This window comes from Centrocercus urophasianus, unplaced genomic scaffold (genome assembly GCF_019232065.1).
Source record: "Centrocercus urophasianus isolate 14NV4802_14NV808 unplaced genomic scaffold, USGS_Curo_1.0 seq_16, whole genome shotgun sequence".
NCBI classification, from domain to species: domain Eukaryota; kingdom Metazoa; phylum Chordata; class Aves; order Galliformes; family Phasianidae; genus Centrocercus; species Centrocercus urophasianus.
The window spans coordinates 38,600,109-38,621,688 of NW_024884711.1; the positions used below are offsets into that span (position 1 = coordinate 38,600,109).

Sequence of the window (21,580 nt, forward strand, 5' to 3'; positions counted from 1 at the left end):
GGCGGGGAGCGCAGAGGCGGGAGTCGAGCGGGAAGCGCTGCCTCCGCCGGGCGGAGCGGGTCGGGTCGGGCCGGGGCGGGGCCGGCTCGGGGGCGGGCGGGCTGGCGGGCGGCGCCGGTCGCTGTCCTGGGTGTTGAATCCTCTGCGGCTGCCGCTCACCGGAGCCGGGGAGGCAAAGGGAGAGCGGGAGGCATGGAGTGAGGGCCGGCGGTGGCGGGCGGGGAGCGGAACGGCCGCCTGCGATGGGCCAGGCATGATGGGGGCGCTCAGCTCCGTCCTCGCGCTGCTGCTGCTGCTGCTGCCGCCGCTGCTGCAGGTCCTCGCCGCCGCCCCGCGCGGACAGCCGCTCTCCTCCGCCGGAGCCGCCGCCGAGGCGCGGATCGGTGAGTGGGGCGTGGGGCGGGTGGGGAGCGGGGCCGCGCCGTCCCCCGGTTTCCCGCGCCGCTGCCCGGCGGTATCATCCCGCCCTGGAGGCGGCCCGGCAGGCCCCCGGCGGCCGCGCCCGTACGGCGCTCCACCGCTCACTGGGGTGCCGCGTCCTGCCTGCCGCCCCTCCCCGGCCCTGGCCCTCGCGCCGCTCCCGCCAGAGCCGCCCCGCAGCCGGCCCCGAGCCGCAACGCGGCGGGAGCTGCACCGAGGCGCTGCGAGGAGCCGGGCTGGCCGAGGCACCTCGCCCCGACAACTCGCCCTGAGGCTTCTGAAGTCGAGGAACCGCAGTGGGCGCAGGGTCACCGCGAAACGCTTCCACTCTCGTCCCAGATTAGTGGTTTCAGCCCTCGTGTTTGGAAACCACGGGAGATTCCTTAGGCCACAGCCCACAGGTGCAGCCCAGCACCTGCAGCTCGTTCCCCGGAGATGGGGACCACCTGGCTGAGGCTGGGGGAGGTGCCCGAAAATCCCCATCAGCAGCTTTCTCTTGTAGAGACCATCACAGTTTGAGCCCTTCCTCTTTTAGAGGATACCTTCTGGGATAAACACCCCGTGAGAACCTCCCCACGGACGCACAGGGGCCCTAAAACAAGCTCAGTGCCATTAGGGTCGGCGTTGTTCTCCTGTGCAGCCCTCTCAGTGCACAGAGCTACCACAGCTGCACTCTAGAGCTGTCTCCAATGGCATGCAGGCAGCTCTCACTTCACTTTGCAGTATCTTTCAGAAACTCACCTTACACCAAGAAGGTCGTAACTTGTTTTTGTCCCGGTTAAACAGCTACCTAGGGCCGTTGTGGAGATCACAGAGTGAAAGCTATGCTGTCTCTAAGAAATTTTTTTTTTTTTTTTTTTTTTTCTTTAAGATGAAAAATAAAATGACTTTCAGTAACAAAGGAAGCCACTTAAAAAGTGTCCTTGCTTATGCTGTGTTTATTAGGGAGAAATTAAAATCGGTTGACCTTTTTTATTTTAATGAGTCTTTGGTCAAGTGGCAGTGATAATGTGCAGTTGCTGGATCTCATGAGGTAGTGATGCAAGGTTTAGAGGAGAAACATTTTGGGATGGATCTATCCCTCCCTTCTCTCTCCTGGTTGCTATAGATATAGACTGTTTCTCCCAATCTTCCAGGGTAAAAGCTTGCATAGATACTGAAAGTAAAAGCTGCAATTTGTGTGTTTGCTAAGAATGCCATGGGTTATGCACTATGCTTTCAGACAAGCTAGAGTTTGATTCTCTCTCCTTAAACATAAACTGCAAATCGATCTGGGTCATGAAATATTTTTCAATGTGTTGTAGCTACGAAACAATGTTTGTTTTTTTGTCACTTCCCCGTAGCTTCCCTGAGCTTCTGCCTCAGGGCTGTCCTTATGTGGCAGGGAATGGGGCAGAGCAGGCTTCATGTGCATGGGGAGCTGGTGGTCCAGGAGGTTCTGAGACACTGCAGTAATGCTGAAACAAATAGAACCATTCTGCTTCTGCTGTCAGAGAAATAACTGACAGCCCAGAGACTGTTTTGAAAGGAGAGGGGTTTATTGTGCTTGACAAGATGCAGAAGAACATCTGTGTTGTTGAAACTGAAACAGGTTTAGCTGCTCCTTCTTTCGTAATTCCTTGATTTTTTTAAATTTTTTTTTACTGATAAGTATGACAAACCTCGAGATCGAACTATCTATTACAATAGATTTCATGCAGTTTTAGACTATGGTTTGTTAGGCAGAAATAGAAGATGGAAATGCAATACTACAAGGTGTTTGAGTCTGAGGATTGTTTGTGCTTATAGGTGGAAGATACCCATTTGGCTTCTTCTTGTGCACAGCCCCATTTTCTTTAACTGAAGATTAAATACAGATGCATTATACTGCCTCTATAATACGTGCTGGGAAATGCCTTAAAAGCCATGCAATTATATGAATGGTTTTTTATTAATTTGTTTCTATTAAGTGTTTCAGAAGGTTATTCTAAAAGCTGTTTCAGAGGTAGAACATTATGATGTTTTTAGGATGTTTTCATCCAATTTCATTCTTTTTGCCTTTTTTCCCCTCAACTTTTGTCTCTGCTTCCCATTCTATTAGGCATCCTGAAACGGTGACCTGTTTTGTCATATACTTAACAAACTTCTTTAAGAAATTGGAAATTTTAAAGTTACAGTTCAATAAAATAATGGATCTTTGGATTTGTTCTTCTGTCTGTGTAGTTTATGGGGCTTTGTAGGATATTTCTGTGGGAAGGTGTTTTTATAAGATGGTATTATCAATGAGAGCACATACTGTCTTCTGCTTCTAAGAAAAAAGCAGTCTGAGTACATTAGTGTTCATAGAATCACCAAGGTTGGAAAAGACCTCCAAGATCATCCAATTCATTGATCTTTGATGAAATGGTGGGGCTGGGCATTTAATGTTCCAAATTAATCTTCATTTATTTATAGGACACAGTCTACTTGAGAATATGGAATTTTTAAAAGTGTTTTACAAAGTAATCACCAGTAAACAATACATCCTGATATACAGGATAGAGGAGTTGGACTCAATGATCCTTGTGGGTCCTTTCCAGCTCAGGGTAGTCTGTGATTCTGTGTTTGCTGAATTCAACAGATTTCGGTTATTCTGCTCTTGTAATGATGGTGGTTCAGATTTTTTTTTCCAATAAGTAATTTTCTTATTAGCAAACAATCATGCCGAGGAAGCAGTTAAACTTGAAATGTCTTCCGAAAGACATTAAGCACTTACTTCAGTAAAAATCCTGTCTCCACCAATTAAAAAATTTCCTGCAGATGTTCAGCCTTCTAAATAGATGCTTCCATTTTATTTCAGTATTTGGTTTTCTTATTAGATATGTTGTGTGAGATAGAGAACAAAATTGAGCATTGCTTATCACGTTATTTTATTAGTCCTAAAATAACAATATTTTAGAGCAGAAGTTGTTCTGATATGGCATTGGTGAAGAGAATCAGAGTGAGCATGCTGCACTGCCTTCACATTGACCTCTAATGTGTAAAACGATGCTTATCACCTTCAGTGTCTACAGTAGAACTTGGCAATTTAAATTGATGCTTTGTGCTGCTCATAATCTTGTGGGTTTTTTTTCCCTTTTAGTCTGCATTTTCTTCTTATAACATGCAGTGGAAATTTCTGGAAGCAGTTCCATGCGCTAAGAAGTTCCTTCAGAGTTGTACTATAATCATCAAATGCAAAATTTCTGCAAGTTGAATGCTTGTGGGTTTAATTTTTAATTGACTAAAAGTTGGCCAAATATCAGCTTATAAACATGCAAATTCTTCTGAACACATAGCTGTGTGTGTTTTACATTTCCTTGGTGTTTAAATGGGACTGACTGCACTCGAGGACTTTTAAGTAGCATTGCATGTACTCTGCAGGACTTTCACAAAGTATAGTGCATGTGACAGCTGAAAAAAACTAATTTTGGCATGGGTTAAGGATTTCATGGGATTAAAGCGGAACAGAAGCGCGAGATTAGAGGAGTACGGATTTCATTTACTGTAGGAGGAAACAATTTCTTCAGTGTGAATTCTTAAATTAGAAGAGAAAGAAATGAGTAGCAGGGCAGATGAAAAGAATACAAAAACTTTGGCTTTTCAGCCAGTGCTTCAAATACAATGCAAAGGATGTTATGAAAGAGACCTTTAGGAACAGCACAAAAGTGCATTTCAGTTCTTGTAGGGTGGATGTTACCATAACAAAATTTATGTGGCTACTGCTCTCAGCCGTTGCTATCAGCTGCCTTGGAGAGCCATGACTGAGCCTGGGCTGAAATGCTGCTTCCTGCAGTAACTCCGAGCTGAGCTGAAGCTCGCTGAAGTCAATGTCAACCTTCCCATTGACTTCAGCAGCATTCAGATCAGCATTCTGGTTGAGGCTTGCAGCAGACTGGCTGAGAAAGCAGAGGAATTGCAGTGTTGCCATCTGTTCAGTAGATAACAGTTGTCTGACTTTCCAGTTACGTTCATTTGGAACTCCTCTTAGGCACTGAGATATTTTGATATCACATTGATTTAATATAATTATTAGAGATTCTCTGTGATTTATGATATAATGGCAGCAAACTCATCAACACAATCATGCAAATAAGACAGTGCTGTGTACTCATAATGGGAAGAATGCAATGTAGGAAGACATATGCTTCCTTTTGTCAAAGGTATTAGCTTGTTTTCTAGAACATCATTCTTGAAACGTTTCTAAGTAAGCAGTTATGTCAGAAAGCAATAATTATGTATCACTTGATATCAAGGCATGTGTGTCTGTTAGTTCCATGGAAGTAAATGTCACAACATGCACTCATGGTTTTGGCATCCTGTCATGGCTGTTCTACACAATCCTCCTCAATTTGAAATAGATTATCTATATCTTCTTTTATTATCTCCTAACTTGGCTTTGTTGACAGGTTCAAATGCACGAGAAGTGAATTATTTTTTTGTTGGTAAGAGGAAATCATTGTGGGGTATTCTGAAGATTGTTCATAGAGTGGGATTCTCAGGGAGAACCTTTATTAGGTTAACTGGCTGAGAGAAAACCAAAATGAAAAAACCTTTGGACAAGGTTTTTTGTTTTACACCTGAGCATACCCCAACATTTTCTGTATTGCATGGTGAAATAAAAGAGAATGTTTCTGTTTATTTATTTTTGTATGAAGAAATCGAGGCTAGTCCCAAAGACTTCATCATATTCCACCAACACATTGTCATCAGCCAGATGGAAGGGAAGCAGAGGTCCCGTGCACTGGTCAGAATTACATTGGCTAGAAAGAGAGTTTAGGAATAGAAGATCACATTTAGGTGATTACCATTGGATGTATATATCCACATCCATATGAATTCCTTCCTGTGGAATCCCAGAAGCAGTAAATATTCCAGCTTTCTCAAAACAGTAGGTATTTTGGGCTCATTCCACTTATAATATAGCCTAAAATTTAGATAAATCTCTGAAGTTATTCTTACAAGATCAGTATATGTATAAGTAATGTAAAATGATTGCAAGAGGAGGTCATGAGTGGATGTTAGTCTGTTGTGTATAATCTATAAATAACTGATGATTGGGTGAGGTTACTCATTCTCGTAGAAGACAGTCAAATGCAGCAGCAAAACAGAGTTGCTCAATGGACATGATGGGGGCGTGAGAAAATGAGCCAAGGTGACAGGAAGAAAAAAGTAGAAATATCAATTCATTCATTTAGATCAATGAATAGCCACAGAGCAGGCAGGGAATGTGTGCAGACTATGAGAAAGTGATTTGAGGATAGAACAAAAGGACATATGTCTCCAAATTTGAAGGCTGGGATTCATCTAAGTAAGTGTAATTATTTGAGCTAATCACTCTAGGCACCTTTTAACCTAGTTTTAAATTTCAGTTCATCCTACCCGAATGTACAGACCTATCATAGATCGGGTAAAGATGTCCCAGAATGCAGCTATTTCCTGCCACGTAGTATTCTGCTGTGTAAGTTTGCCAGGCTAAGGTGACCACTTGGCTGTAAACATCTGTATGGTCACCATTGTGTCGTAGCAATTCAAATATCAGATGCTCAGGTTAAACCTGAGGAAAGGTAAGTGCATTTGGAGGATGATTTACCTGTCTGTCTTGCTACATGAAGGAGAAATAATGAAGTAGGTTGAACTAAAGGTGGTTTGGTGTTCACCTACTATCTTACTTCAGAATCAAAGACATGGCTTTGAAACATCTTCCCAGCCAGCTGCTTAGGAAGGTCCTGTGATAGGCAGGCAGGTTAGGGGCTGAAACAATTGATGTAGCTGAAGGATATCAGTAGTCCTAGAAAATAAATTTGCTCGAAGCAGTCACCTTTGGTAACTGCAGAAAGAAAGGGGCAGACTGGGGTGAGCAATTGAAGGGAAAAAAAGCAGGTAAATAAGCAGGCAAGGTGCTGGATAAATGGTAGGGGGAGTCTGGTGTTGGGATTGCTGAAGGAAGGGACCCTGAGAGAGTTCCTCGCTTTGGACAGCCAGGAGAAAGTATGCAGGGCATGGAGGTTAATGTGTCTGTGGGATTAGTGTTTTCTTGCGTGAGTTTTTGGGGTTTTACTTTGAGGGAGGTGAGAGGGCTCTATTTGTATCTCAATTTCATGGTGTCAATACACCACAGCCTCCCCAGTGACCCATTCAGAACAGCTGTGCTCATCAAAAACTTTGGGAACTTTTCTCTAAAAAGATTAGTGAGGCTTAGCGTTACAGAGTGTATTTCTTTTGACAAGGAATTTTTAAGGAGTAAAGTAGCTTGGGAAAGAACTACATCCTCGTGTTTCTTCTGTAGTTTCTTTCAGTGAAACATACTTGACAAATGCTACACAGCTTGCTGATGTACAGTCTCTCTTATTGCGTGTGTATTATACTTCAAACTAATAGCTTGATAAGAAAAGCTATCTTAATGTGTAAAAATCAGTAACTAGAAGTTATATGGAAATATATATGAAAGTACAGCTGGTTGTAGTGGGTGTAAGGTCTTTTCTTTCAAACCTGTCTTAGCAGCATGCAATGATGGTTGCACGATGATGGTTACATAAGCTTGAAATCATAGCCAACGAGCACAAGGTAAAACAGAAAGATGTAAGGCCTCCTAAAATGTGATGTACTTCTAGATGCCCTCATAGAAAACAGTGCAAGTGAGGCTGAAAACACATTACATAATGAACATGCGAACTTCAACAAAAGACAGAAACATTCAGATTCATGCAAAAAAGCATTTTAACCCTCCTCCCCATTCATCTTTGATCTCTCATGCTTTTATCCCAATAAAATCTAAAAATGAACTTCCAAAAATCAATCTTGGATGCTGAAAAACTGATAGATGCTTTGGAATTTTGGCACACGAAAGTATTCGGCTCTCACTATTCTGTAGCAGATAATTATCTGTCTGTCTTTTGCTGTCCTACAAGGACTCAAGTTGTTCCTCCTTATTAATATTCTGCTCTGCAGAAGGGCTACATTTTCCATAAAACTTTCTTAGCTGCTTAATGCAATTCAGTTAAACTCCGTGCAGTTGGTTCTGCCAATTTGTTACTTTACTTGGAAGGTAAAGGTCTCATCCTTAGGGCAGCTAAGAATTCTGTTTTAAGAAACTGTGTTTTTTCAGTTATTTTTCATCTATTTTCCAGCTGCAGCTTTGCAGAACAGAATATTTGGCAGTAAATCAGTTTATGGTATTCCTGTCAGGAATTGCTTGATCTTGCTTTTGCACAGGGCTTTGCTTCTGCGGGAACAGAAAAGGATACAGATCCCAGTCTTGCTCACAAGTGGTATCAGTGCTGATACTAGAACCAGTATCCCTGAAACAGCCACAGGGAGTTGGCCTGGAGGTTGAATCACTTTATGCTGATACTGCCACTGACTTCTCCACAGCATGACATTTGGACTTGTATCCTCACAAAAGACAGTCTCTTATTAACCTCTGACAGCAAGTGTTTCTAAGTTAGACTTAAGGTTCTATTTACTCTACAGATCTGAATTAAAGATGTGGCATCAAATATTATAAACATCAATCAAAGGAGATAAAACACCATCAAAGAATGTGGATGTTAATTCTATTTTTAAAGAATATATGCCTTATGGTGTATTTCTCTTCCAGAATGATTTGTTATAATTTTAATTTAGATTTTGGAATATTTTATATACTTCCAGCTTTATTTGATATCAGGTATGAGAGATGTTAGGCTACCAAACTTCAAATATCTATTACTCCTTTTCTAGATTTTAGCACAGCTCCCAATCTGGAGTTATGTGATACCTTCCTTACACTGGGAAATTACCATACCCCGCTTTGTTACTTGTCCTCATGTCCTCTTAGCTAAGGAATGTTTCTTATTTCTGTGACATCTCTGTATGGAATACAGCATCTCCTTCTCCATCTTGTTGGAGAAGACTGCAGTCACCAGTGAGTATCCTACTTCTTACTGTGTCCTGAAAAAGGGCATAAAGGAGGAAAGAGGGAAAGATGGGAATTATGGATCTCACACATTTATGGAAATAGCCAAATATTAATAACGACAAGATACCAAAGCAAACATCAAGCATTTATGTATTTGAACACATCTTGGAATTGGTGACACAGCTGACAGAGATAAATCCCCAAAATTCTTTAGTACAAAACTGTCCTTTTAGGTTTTTGATTTGGTGTGATGTATTTAAAGGAAATGCCTGATTTGATTTCTTTTTTTTTACCATGAATATGTTGGGTCAGATTCTGAAATTTTGTCTTTCTGTATCGACTGAAATTGCAAAGATTTTAACATCCTCTTGCTAGCACTACCTATCTGGAGGTTTATTTTGGTTAACTAGGTCAGCCCATAGTTACCATTTACCAACATGCTTATATGCAGGGAACAATTTCCAAGGAAAAATTACAGCAGTGAAGGTTGTTTCTTCAAAATAAATGCAACAATAATAAAAACAAGTTTTGAAGAGAAAACAGAGATAACTGATCTGTGCTACCTGCCAATTTCCATCTTCAGAGCGATGGAAAAATAAACAAAAAAGGTCTTCTTAGGAAGCACTCACACTCATAGGCAGGATAAAATGTTTAATTCTGTAATCATTTCAAAAGCAGAATTGGAAGGCTGTTTTAGTACTGAGCATGTTTGGTTTTATGCTACCCAGCAAGACAAAGATCGGCACTTGAGGACTTTTTTTTTTCCCTGTCCATTTGCTTTTGTTTCTCTGAGTAACACCTGCTTTAAAGAGTTGATAATCTGAAAGTAAATAACTGAGAAGGGAGGAGGAAATGGGCACAGTACACAGGCTTGAGAATAAACAGCTGTTGAATGGCTGACATTTTAGAAAGCAAAGCGCACAGCTTTAACAAAGGATATGATCCCGCTTGAATGAAAGATCTGATCACACTTGGTTGTTAATTTTTCCTAATTAAATAATTACTTAAGGCAAATTTAGAACAACTACAACAACATTATCTTCCAGTTGTGGGACTACTCTTGTAGTGCAGCAGAGATGGAGAAGCCCTGAAATGGCTGGCTGTCCAGAGGCAGGCTGGCTGTGCAGGTTGTTTCAGGAGCACAGTTGTGCTGCCTTCTCTGAACTTGCAGTTTAGGGAAGTTTATGTCGTGCAGTCCTAGTTGTAAATACAGGCAGAGAAACTAAATTACTGTTAATGTAATCATACGTGTAAACAGGGAGTGGACCTCACCTAAGCCTCTTAGGTGTGGAGCTGCCAGAATCTGAATCTGGTGTATGTATGTTTGGCTACCTGATAGTCCTCTAACAGGGTGGCCTTCTTTTCATTGTCTTTGTTTTTAGCTACCCCATATTAGAGCCATACCAGCTTGCCTGCAGATGAAAGTTCGTCACTACACAAGAGGATTCTGCTTCCAACAGAGTATACCTTCACCCCTTCACAAAGAGCTTCACCTGCTCCTCTGACGCTGTTTTGTGTCTGGTATAAAAGGGGTCAGAGGTCAGTTTTAGCTTCAGTGCCTTCTGATCTTGCTGGTTTTAGTCCAGAGTTCCTGGATTTAAGGTGATTTAACGTATAGGATGTTTGAATAGAGTTTGCCTACAGCTGATCTTATACAACATGATTATCTCTATTTAAGACAGAAGATTAGCAAACACATTTTTGAACTTTTTCTTTCTGATCAATTTTCCGTTGTCTCTTTAACAGTTTGGATTTACTTAGGAGCTCCCATGTTTTCTCGTGACTTGACAAAGATACTCCACTTAACTCTGATCAATTGAGAGATTTCTTCTTGCCAAAGGGTGGGGTGTTGGTGGTGTGTTGGTGGTGTATCATCTGGCCTCTCTGAGCCTGCAGAATGGGGATTGTGGGTTATTTCATTAAGGATTGTCACCCTCTGGAAAACACAAAGTCTGTAGTTTGCCAGTCACGCCTAAGTCACTCCTTAACATTAAACAGTGTTTGTGTGTAAATTGATACAAAGCACGTTCTGCCTGATGCAGAGCTAGGGAAAAGAGCTATTACAGAAAGAGGTGCAGAAAAATGTCATGTAACGTTTCTATACCTGTAATTCTACTTTAACTTCAGTCAGATCAACATAGTTATCAAATGCTTCATGCAGTCTTTTTTGTTTGTTTGTTTTTTGGTCACCTTTCATCCTGCAAAACCAGCCCCGACTTGAGGTGAAGAATCTCCCTATTGTGGTTTTTGTGGAGTGAAGGCTCATTCAAAACTGGGATTTTTCCACCTTCCAGTCCCTCCAGCTCCTAGCAGCTGTGCTAACAGAGCTCTGTTTGACCAGCTTCACCATTGCCACATAACCTTTGGAAAGTCCTTCCTAGTTTGTAAAAATAAACCATGTACACTTAGCAAATATGAATCTTCCTGAGTACACATTAAATACATAACTTTCTTATAAATATTCAGAAATTGATTGTGCAAATGTGTATCAGTGAAAACAATGAACATTCACAGGGACCAGTAATAAAGAGCAAGAGAGTGTTAGGAATGAACAGCCTTTAAATGTGGCAAGCTATAAGTTAGCATAGAGTAATAATCTCTGTCCTGCTGGAGTCTGTGCACATCTTTTTCCCACTCCTCAAAAATAAACAATCACTAAACTGGCAGCTGTATTGCAAAGAGGTTAATTTCATTATGTACTTTCCGACACTTGTTCGTTCCACCGTATTTTACGTGATATTTATTCATAACCTATTTTTAGTCCCATTTCATTTGTGAATAAAGGTGTTATGATGATAGTTTTTTTTTTCACATCATAAGTCACTAGAGAACTGTTTCTGAAATAGTTTGTTACCTAAAAACTGTGATTAAGTCTCTCTGATTGCCTGTGCAAATTCCTAAGCATATGCTTAACTATAGGTAAGTGCTGCTGTCACTTAGGAAATGGGACTGCTCACCCCTCTTGCTTTCACCATAGATCAGAGCAGTTTCCACTGTACCTTGAATTATTACAGAATTATGTCTTTTTTTCCTTTGGTAATTGAGAACTTTAATAACATCAACGTTTAACACACTAGTAGAATTTGCCATAAAAAACTTCATAATTCTGCCACCTGTGTACCTTTTTTAGGGTTACTTAAAGAATTTGTGGTATTTTCAAATGAGGTAATTAGAGCAGGGTTTTAAAATTGAAGATAAGAATTCTTCAGATTACTTTGAATCTGCTATTTGGAATGCCTTCCACAGTAACAATACTTCTTAAATTGACATAGCACACCACTTTACCATGAGTTAGAAGCTTTGATTTTCATTCTCCTCTGATGAGTAGGTACCTGGTGACATCTGGGGAGGGCTGTAAAAACCTTCATTTGAGAAGATGCAAATTAACTGAGCATTTCTCTGAAAGAGGATTGCTGCCAAAAGCTTACTGACTGATGCTTCACCACTGCATGAAAAATGGAATGGGTCGTTTCTCCTTTTCCAAAGGTGATCCCCAGAATGCACACTGCCAGCTCTGCTTCCAAATAATGACTTTGACTGTGGACCTTAAAGATTAGTGAGAGGACACCAGGTGTCATGTAGTTACAGAGCAAATAAATATAAAATCCTATGATAATCTCCAGATGAATGAATTTTGTATTCGCTCTGCGGTTTCTCAGTTCATATATTATCTATGTGTAGTTATTCTCCATATGCGAGAAGTTGGAAATAGCTTTTTGTTCTGCACCTCTTCTCAGGAGGTGCAAAGTTAAATCTGCAAGTATATCTTTGCAAATGTAAGCATTTTTTTATGAAGATGATGTGTTGCTATACAATTAAAAATTATTAGGAGTTTTACTTTTGAGGCAATTGACAATTCTATCCACTGAAGAGAGATCACTGTGTGGCTATGGGGAAGAAAAGTAGGACAGACCACAGCAAGTGAGAATTCATTATGGAAATAGCTAAAAACTTCAGTCACCTTTTCCACTGCATTCTTACCTGTGCTGAATATAAACTTGATTGAGGAGTTTCCCTGTGCTTATTAGCTGGCAATTGGATGTAAAGTGCTTGTCAGGAGGATGATCCTCTAACAACAGCAAAGTGATACTGTTTAGATTGGATAAAAAGCGCCAGTGTCCTTATCGACTGAATCTTTTCCAGATTTCACAGTAAGAATTTTGTCAATGTTGAATATGGTATTTGTGGAATGAATTATCAAAAAATAGTGAAGTGGTGCAAAGAGTATAAGGACCATTTCAGATAACTTGTTTTTAAAAATCACATCTACAATAAAATTTCAACATTCAATTATCTGAGGCTTCAGGATGCTCTTAGAGTGAACGTTTCTGTGCCTGCACTGAAGGACACATCTCTGTTGGTGGATCACTCTGCAGGCTGGATGAGGCCTGGTGGCTCTGAGACTGTCCAACACTGGTGGCTGCAGGTGGGGCAGACTGGTGTAAGCATCAGGCTGTATTGCCCCATTCTTACCTCTCTCCTTTTGTGATCTCCTAGTGATCATTATCAGAGACCAGTCTGGCTTTCATCTGACATGCACTTTGTACAATTTGCTCCTGAGAAACTTCAGACTGCACTGAAATCAGTAAGCACGAATATCGCCCTGCATCATGCCTCCGTTCCCATATGGACCGATGGGCTTGAGGGACTCAGTCCTGGGGATATTTTAACTTGGGTCATAACAATCCTGAAGCAGACAAACATTCTAGATGCAGGTGTACACAGACTCTTGTCAAAGCAAAAGCATTTGGTCACAGAAACTACGAATCAAAAATGATGTTGATATTTGCTCATTTGATCTTGAAACTCTGATGATGTTTTATAAGAAATAGAAGCAAATTGGTTTTTTATTAGGAACTTTTAATATAGTGCGAAGTATTTCTTGTCAGCGTGGGCAGAAAATGCACTGCATTAAAGTTCTCCTGCTGCTTTCCCACAGCTATGGAAAGTATATTCATTGGCAGGGGAAAAATCCCACAGCCTTGTATTATGCTTTGGATTCCAGTACATGTGAGGAAGAGTGAATGGAAAGGTACGGCATTAAGACAGAAGACACATCTCACACATTGAGTTGGAGCTGCCTACTCACCTGAGCAATGCCACCACTCCAGCTTCTTAAGTGATGCTGAAGGCAGAAGTTTAAGACTGTTGCAGTTCTGTATGTTGATGTGTAAAAGCACTGAAATGACTTTATGGAGGCTTTTGAATAAGCAGAATGTAAGTAGAATTCGTGTACGTACTTCAGCTGGTTTATTTGCTCTTAGCATTAGAAAGGAATAGGACAAGGATTGGTGTTATTTCTTCTTTTAAAGACTATTTTTTTTTCAATATTCAGTTACCCTTCTGTCTCATTTTGGAGCAGTGTTCCACTTCTTTTCTATAAAGATGTCTGCAATTGGTAGAATTGTGGTTTCTGCTTCCAGCAGAGAGGTTTTTTTAAAACTTTCAATTAGCTTAGCTTTTTTCTTCAATGAGGGTGAAAAATGAACCGTAGTGCATGTCATCTGCGTATGAGGAAAGAGGAAAACAAGGTGCATTTAAAAAGCAAACAGCACTACAGCGCCCTCAGGAAATAGGTTATTGAATAAAGTAGAACCAGAGCGCAGCACGTGTTTGTTTTACTGATTTGTCATGGTCTTCCACTAGATGGGTGGATGAAGCATCCTTGACCAAACCCATCTTTTCATTACTTTGGCTTATCTTCACAAATGAATAAAGTCTAAAAAAAAAAAAAAGGAAGGTAGCAAACAAAAGATGATAATATTAACAAGAAAGGCAACGCAGCTTCTGGAAGAGCCATTAGTACTTTGTAACCTGAAAAGCACTCAGTAGGTGTAACTTCTGAAGGCTTCTTTAAAGGATGAAAGTGGGAGATTTTTGGCTAAAATACAGCATCTTGGTTCTTTGCTTTTAGAGCAAAGAGCGTACAATTTAAAACAGAATGGTTCCTTGAATTTTCTAGCTGCCAGAACCAGATTGTTTTGCTAAAAATACCCTTCTAAATATATATATTTATTGCTTTCTTTGAAATGAAGATAACACAAGGGAATAGATGCATTTAACTCTTCTCCAGAAATTACGACAGTGACAGAAAGTGGCTGTTTTTCTCATTGTTGGCTGTTGTATATGGATTATTTGAGCAATGACTCTGAGATTTTTCATGAAGAGCAAGAGATTTCCAATTGCCCCAGCAGCATGGCTGTTACATAATGTACAGCTGCTATTTTTGAGCCTTTAGATGTGTGATCATTGGATTACAACTCTAAGTGCAGTGCAGATACTGAAGCTATGTTTCATAGGAACCAGCAGAATGAGGGCAAGATGCTGGCACAGCTGCCCAGAGAGGTTGTGGGTGTTCCATCCCTGGAGGTGTTGAAGGCCAGGTTGGATGGGGCTCAGGGCAGGCTGGTTTAATGCCAGATCTGGAGGTTGGTGGCCCTGCCTGTGGCAAGGGGGTTGGAACTTGGTGATCCTTGGGGTCCCTTCCAACTCAGGCAGTTCTATGATTCTGTGAAGGGAGTAAATGATGTTTTGGGATGGTTTTGCCTCTCTCTTTTTGCTTTCATTCCTTAATTGCAAATGGGAGTGTTGCTTGGAGAGCTTTATATTTTATCTGTTCAACATTTGCAGTTTTTTTTTTCTTATGGGAGTTTCTGCTATGTCAACACTTGAGTTTGCTTGATATCAGGACAAAAATGTAAAACAAAGATATTTTAATAGAATAAGGCATTAAAAATATTTCTCTTGGAGAAGGCAAGGTTTCATTTTAAAAGTACGTTTTAAAAGCACATTTTCTAGGGTACCACTGAACCCTGAGTCAGATTGAACTGCCAAGTTTGTCAGCCTGAGGGCAGAGAGAGAAAGTTTTGCTGCTCCTGATGCTAGAAGCTGTATCTTCAAATCCTTGTGTGGCTGTGATGGGCAGGGTGGCAATGTCAGAGCTCATGCTGTGTGTCTGCGTGACCCAGGCTTGTCATAGCGCTGGGCATCCATCCTCAGCCCATCCATGCTGCTCTGTCACATCTTGGGAGGAGTTGTGAAATACTTGGAATGCAAGCCTCATCACTCATATTTGCCTGTGTATAAGTGTGTAGATATCTGTCTTCTAAGGGGAATCTCAGCAAAAAGGGGCTTTGCTCTCCTTTTTTAATTTCTTTACTTGACTGGAAATCACACTTATTGGCAAACACAGAGAAATAACAACATATAACAAGATGTTTTTCAGCTTTTTAGTACTGTCTCAGACGTTAGATTATATTAGATTAAATATTTAAGCTTTTGCATATTTGTTTTAGGCATCCTTTTGGAAAGAAATATTTCAGTCTCGTTTTATGCAGAAAACTCCTGCAGGGTAGTTATGGGATGTGGAATTCATCTTACCTATCTTCAGATGTCTGCAATTCAGGCAGTCACTCTGTGGCCCATTTTAATGATTGAAGAGAACGAGGCAAGTAAAGGACATAATTGATCTGACTTATTTTATGTGTCTGCTTGGGGATGAGGTGAATGGCACTCCAGGAACGTTTGGCTAAAACCTCACTAGTGTTCCATCAACTGCAAAAGAGGCATGGTATAGGCTGTGTTAAAGGTGAAGAATTATAAATGCCCATCCAAACTTTCTCATATATCTCCATGATACTTTTTAACTTTTTTTTTTTTTTTTTTTTTTTAACCTTTTTAAACATTTTATCTTCCAAAATGATATGGTTTGCATATCCCCTCTATGAGTATTTTCAAATGCTGAAGTCTATCACTCTTAGCAGTTGCACCTAAAAGCCATGCCATGTGCCTTGGGAGGAACTTTTTACAAGGGCATGTAGCGACAGGATGAGGGGAAATGGGTTTAAACTGGAAGAGGGAAGATTTAAGAGTAGATGTTAGGAAGAAATTCTGTCCTGTGAGGCTGGTGAGACACTGGAACAGGTTGCCCAGAGAGGCTGTGGATGTCCCTTCCCTGGAAGCATTCAAAACCAGGCTGGATGGGGCTGTGAGCAGCCTGGTTTAGAGGCAGCGTCGCTGCGTACAGCAGGGGGTTGGAACTAGATGATCTTAAAGGTACATTTTAATCCAAACCATTGTGTGATTCTATGATAATAAGAGGTGAATATCTTCTCTTGCACACTTCTAACAATGTACAGAACCACAGTAACAGGAACTCTGTAGATTGTGGCATGCTCTTCCCTCTCATGAAGTACAATCTGGCTTTACAGTAGTGGAGTTCATTTTAGTCTGGGGTTAAATGATATTTTTGAAAAATCAATTCTGTGAGGGGTCTTTTTGTTTTGTTTATACAGATATTTTTTGAAATAAGCAATTAAAATACTGGAGCTTCCAAGGTAAATCCTAAGTATTTATTATTTCTAAATTGAAAAAAATGCCGCTAAATTCCAGTTTGTTTCCAATAATAAAAAAAATTGTGTTGGCTGTGAAAAATAGTCATGAAAATATGTGAGCACAGACACGCTTCACTGGAAACACATTCCTTCCTTGTTCTACTTTGCAACATACTTCATGATTTTGATTGTATTTGCTTTATAATGCTTTGCTCGCATTCAGTATATTCTTGTTTTCTCAGGCTTTTAACTTGTCTTGGTGCTCTGAAATTTGCAAATAAACATGTAAGGGATTTTTCTTTTAATGATATTCATTAGGAAACAAACCTTGTCTTTCCTTCTGATGTGGACTTTATGTAGGGAAAGACTGCTTTTTTTTCCCCCGAAGATTTCTATAATGAACGAGATAGTGTTTATTTATGTAATGTTGCCATTGATTGTGTTGGGAATTTTAAAGGCCTTTGAAAAGATGCACTTCCAGCCTGAAGGGGTTGAGAAATTATGTAGAAAATGTAATAAATGCAGAGATTTAGAGTTTTCGTAAATGAATAGTAGTATAAAGATGGTTAACAGTATGCTGCTTACATTGATTCATTTTAAAGTCATGACAGAGAGTGCTCTTCTGTATTAAGAGAAGATGTTTTTAGCTTATTGTGAGGAGAATGACATGTTAATAAATTGTGTGCTGTTAACCCAACTGATGGGCTGAATAACTCCTGCAGATTGTCGGTTATACCTGGACATCTCCTACAGTGGTCCGTGACGATCACGAATTTTAACTTGAGCATTAAAAAATAAAGAAGCTGTGTCTTGGCTGAAAGAAGGAGCGCCAGACATATCAGCTGCATGAAGTCAGAATAATAAGAGCGAGAATACAAGAAGTTGGAGGACTCAAGTTGTTTGGGTGTTGAAATAGAAGAAGGTGAAAGGACAGGAGAGGAATATTAGGAAGCAGATAATGAAGAGGTTTGAATGTCAAGTAGTCATAGAACAGGATTTGATTTCTGCCTCCTGCTATGTGACATTAGGCAAATCATGACATTGCTCTGTTGTGGGTTTTTTTATGAGCAGAAAATGTGGATGATGCTTGCATACTGAGCAGAGGAGCTGTGATGCCAGCTCTGGTCATGGTGCAATGTAAAGGAAATAGACTTATTTTAAAATTCTTGAATGATATAAATGCATTAGATTTAGAATTTCCTTGACTTCACACTGTATTTTAAGTAGCACCCTCTTAGCATATTTTACTGCAGTCAGGATTTCTGGAGGGCTTGATTTCTGTGTGGAAAGCTTTTTGTTTATGGCAAGCAAGTTTCTGCAAGATGGGTCTCTGTAATCTGTAGCCACATTGAATAGTTCATGAGGGAGATGGCTTCTTTTTGGGCTTTGTGATATTAAACTTTTTCTTGAGCTACATTATGCTGTGTTATGCACTGTTAAATTCTATGTTCCTATTCATTACATAAGAGAAACATGCAAAACGGCATTGTTGGCTGATAGGAACAATCCTTACATCAACTGATGCACTAATGTTTTTTCCAAATAAAATCCAAACCTCAGTATCTTGCCAGTAATGTGTGCTTGTGGTGGTACATTTTGTAAAAGCAGAATACAGAATGGCAGAAACTGTCACCCTGTTGAAAATAGCTGGGTTTTCACAGATGGATTTACACTGACATTGTTTTTTATGACAAATGAGGAAGTTGTAATTATTCGCTTGCCAAAGGCAAAAAAGACCCCAGAACACTGCTTTAAAAATAGAAAATTTTCAATCAATTCAATGGATTCTACCAATCTTAGTATCTGTATCCCATGTGCCATTTTGCAGTGCTATTTGGTACCCTTTCTCAATTTATATGGAAGAGATTCTTGAACAGTTGCATGAAATTCCAATTTTCACCATAGGCAGAGGCCATAAATTGAAGGTGCATGGGGAGCTTCAGCAAGAGGCTGCTGTTCTTTTTGTTGAAGGTGGAAAATAGCAAAGAATTATACCTGGTTGTGAGGTCTCTGACGTTTTCATGCAGCAATATCTTCAAGCATTGCTGTTTACCATTTCCAGCTAGCAAAAGTACAGAGTCTTGTGTTGGTAGGTTATGATCAGACCTGGATTTTATGCACTGTTGTTGCCTCTCATCTGTACTACTGTGCAGTAATACTTTTTGGCTTAAAGTTATTGTTTCCTACACAGAGCAGTAACACAGAACAGGGCACTGTGTGTATTCAGCAACACAGTCAGAGGGATGTACGTGCAGGTTGTTTCTGCTCTGAACACATCTACAGATCAAGCTGAAAGCCTGTACCCTTGTTTACCAGCCATTCAAGCAGACAGGTTCCTGATCCTCTAATAACCCAAGATGTGTTCCACCACAGACGTGGGATGAGCACAGCTGAACTCTGCATCTCCTAGACAAGTCTGGTCTGTACAACTGAATGTATGTATAGTTTGAGACTTAGGTAAGAAACGTGTAGGAAGCCTGACAACCATCTGAGATCTGGACAAATATACTGATGTAGGATGAGCTCTTTATATTCTATCAGTTAATACAGATACACAGCACAGCGTGCTTGTCATTTGTAAAAGACAAATAAGCAAAAATTTACCAAAACAAATACCGCAGGGAATGAATGAGCAAGAGTGAGAGACAGGCAGTTGGACATGACAGCAATCCAGAAACAGATAATGAAATAGAGTTTTTCATAAACCATAGAATGATGGAATCGAGGTAGAAGGCCCTGCTCCACTGCAGTGAACAGGGACACCTTCAGCTGCATCAGGTCAGAGCCCCATCCAGCCTGACCTTGGGTGTCTCCAGGGATGGGCCACCCACCACAGCTCTGGGCAGCCTGTGCCAATGCCTCTTATTGTAAAAAGCTTTTTCCTTATATCCAGTCTGAATCTCCCCTCCTTTAGTTTGAATAAAGGACGTTTCCCCTTGTCCTATGATGATAGACCCTGCTATCTGTTGCCTTCTTTCTTACAGCCCCCACTTTGGTGCTGAAAGATCACTTTCTGGTCTCCCTGGAGCCTTCCCTTTTCCAACCTGAACAGCCCCAGCTCTCAGCCTGTCCTTGTAGGGGAGGTGTTCCATCCCTTGGATCATTTCTGTGGCCCAGAGATTTAGGGAAAACCTGATATTTTTAAGAGGCAGTGCAATACAAATCCTCTCTATCCTTGTGCAAAAAGACAATTTTGAAACCTAGAGGTTTCAACTCAGTTGAAATGAATTTGGAAAGTTCCCTTGACAGCAGTTATGGAGATCTGGTAAAAGGAGGAAGTTTTTTAATTTGTCAGAAACAAGATCTGTAAAGATTTGTGGAAACTGCAATCTGAAGCTAGATAGATTAATGCTAAAAGATGAGTATTTTTTCTCACTGGGATGATAAACCATTGAACTGGTGTGAACAGAGACATATGATGCAATAGTTCTACGGGAACAGAAATTGTGGGCTGATTGCAGAGCCCACTTGATGAAACTTGATGACATTCTCCGGTGTTGTTAATGTAGAATGTGCTCACCATGAAATGTGCTGACCTTCAAATCTGTAAATCACGCTTCTGTTTATCTCATGCATTAGAGAGCATTACATGCCACGTATCCCTGTGAAATGCATTCTGTATAGATTTTCCCCTCATCACCGTTTCTGCACTTTTCATTCAATGTGAACGATGACAAATAATATTTCTTCCACATCAAAGGGATTTTATGGTAGTTTTATGATTAAAATAAAGCAATTTTTACTTGTTCTAAACAGCAGGTTCCAATAAAATTTGGCCAGTCTTACCAACAGTACAAAGACAAAATGGCTGATCAGATTAAGTCAAACTGTTACTTGATTGTGAAGTGTTGTGATGTATTTTTAGTGGGAAGACCTGTAGGAAATTGAACTGTTTTGTGTTCATAAATTTTGCATTGTCTGCTTGCAGTCTTTTGCTTAAATGTTACTTCCTTTTAAATTGGTGTTTGAGGACTTGATCCTAAAACACTCAAATCAGTAGGAATAAGATAAATTCTGAAGTAGTAGAACAGCAAAATATTTCCTTAAGTGAACATTCATCAGACTTCATCCTAGTTCTTGTTTTTCATCTGCACAAGTCTTGGAGAAGAGTGGATTCTTCCAAGTACAGCTCTTGTCCTGAGGACAGCAAGTTTCATCTCTGAGAACTAAATGTACTTTACTACAATCTTTCTTTGGTGTTCTATCTCATGTAACATGGAACAGCAGCACGGTGCGTTGGAATTTCAAGTAAGCAGTATGTCATACCAACTCAAACTGGGTTGGGTTATTATGTGTTGTCAAGATGGGAACATTGGTTGTTTCACATCAAAAAGCTTAGAATCAGAGAATTATTTGAGTTGGAAAGGACCTTTAAAGACCGTCTGGTCTCCCTGCAGTGAACAGGGGCACCTACAGCTCCATCAGGTGCTCAGAGCCCCATGCAGCCTGACCTCCAGTGTCTGTAGGGATGGGGCATCCACCACCTCTCTGGGCAACCTGTGCCAGTGCTTCCTCTATAGTGTTCTGCCTAGGTTGCTGCATTTTGGAATAAACAGTGAAATCCTCAGTGTGTAACAATGTTCCTTGTGTATCTGTGCATGTTACTTGTACTGAAATGCACTGCAGCGTTCTCCTGTGTTGAGGCACTTAGCAGCACTCATGGCTGCTCGCTGTTCTTTCAAGCACTTGCTGTGCCATGCACTTGGACACGCTTTGGTCTTGTTCAGAATTTCCTATGGATGTTTACAGCCACTGTCAGAAAGCATCAGAGCCACCACTGGGTTCTGCTTGTTGAGTTCCATCTGCAGAGTTTGTGGGCATGTAATCTTGTGGGCTGGCTTATGGTAACTGGGACCAAATTTACACAGAACAAAATCTGACTTAGCTGAACTGAAATCATAGCAATAACGTCTTTTGACCCCAAAGGATT

At 40.5% G+C, this 21,580-nt stretch overlaps 1 protein-coding gene across 1 annotated transcript in view; it reads left to right on the forward strand.

Moving 5' to 3' along the window:
• The first annotated feature begins 253 nt into the window (after positions 1-253).
• PTPRN2 (protein tyrosine phosphatase receptor type N2) overlaps positions 254-21,580 on the forward strand; it is a 622,313-nt gene continuing 600,986 nt past the window's right edge. Inside the window, exon 1 of the mRNA XM_042817469.1 lies at positions 254-383. Coding sequence (XP_042673403.1) covers positions 254-383 — 130 coding nt within the window. The remainder of the gene's footprint in view (positions 384-21,580) is intronic.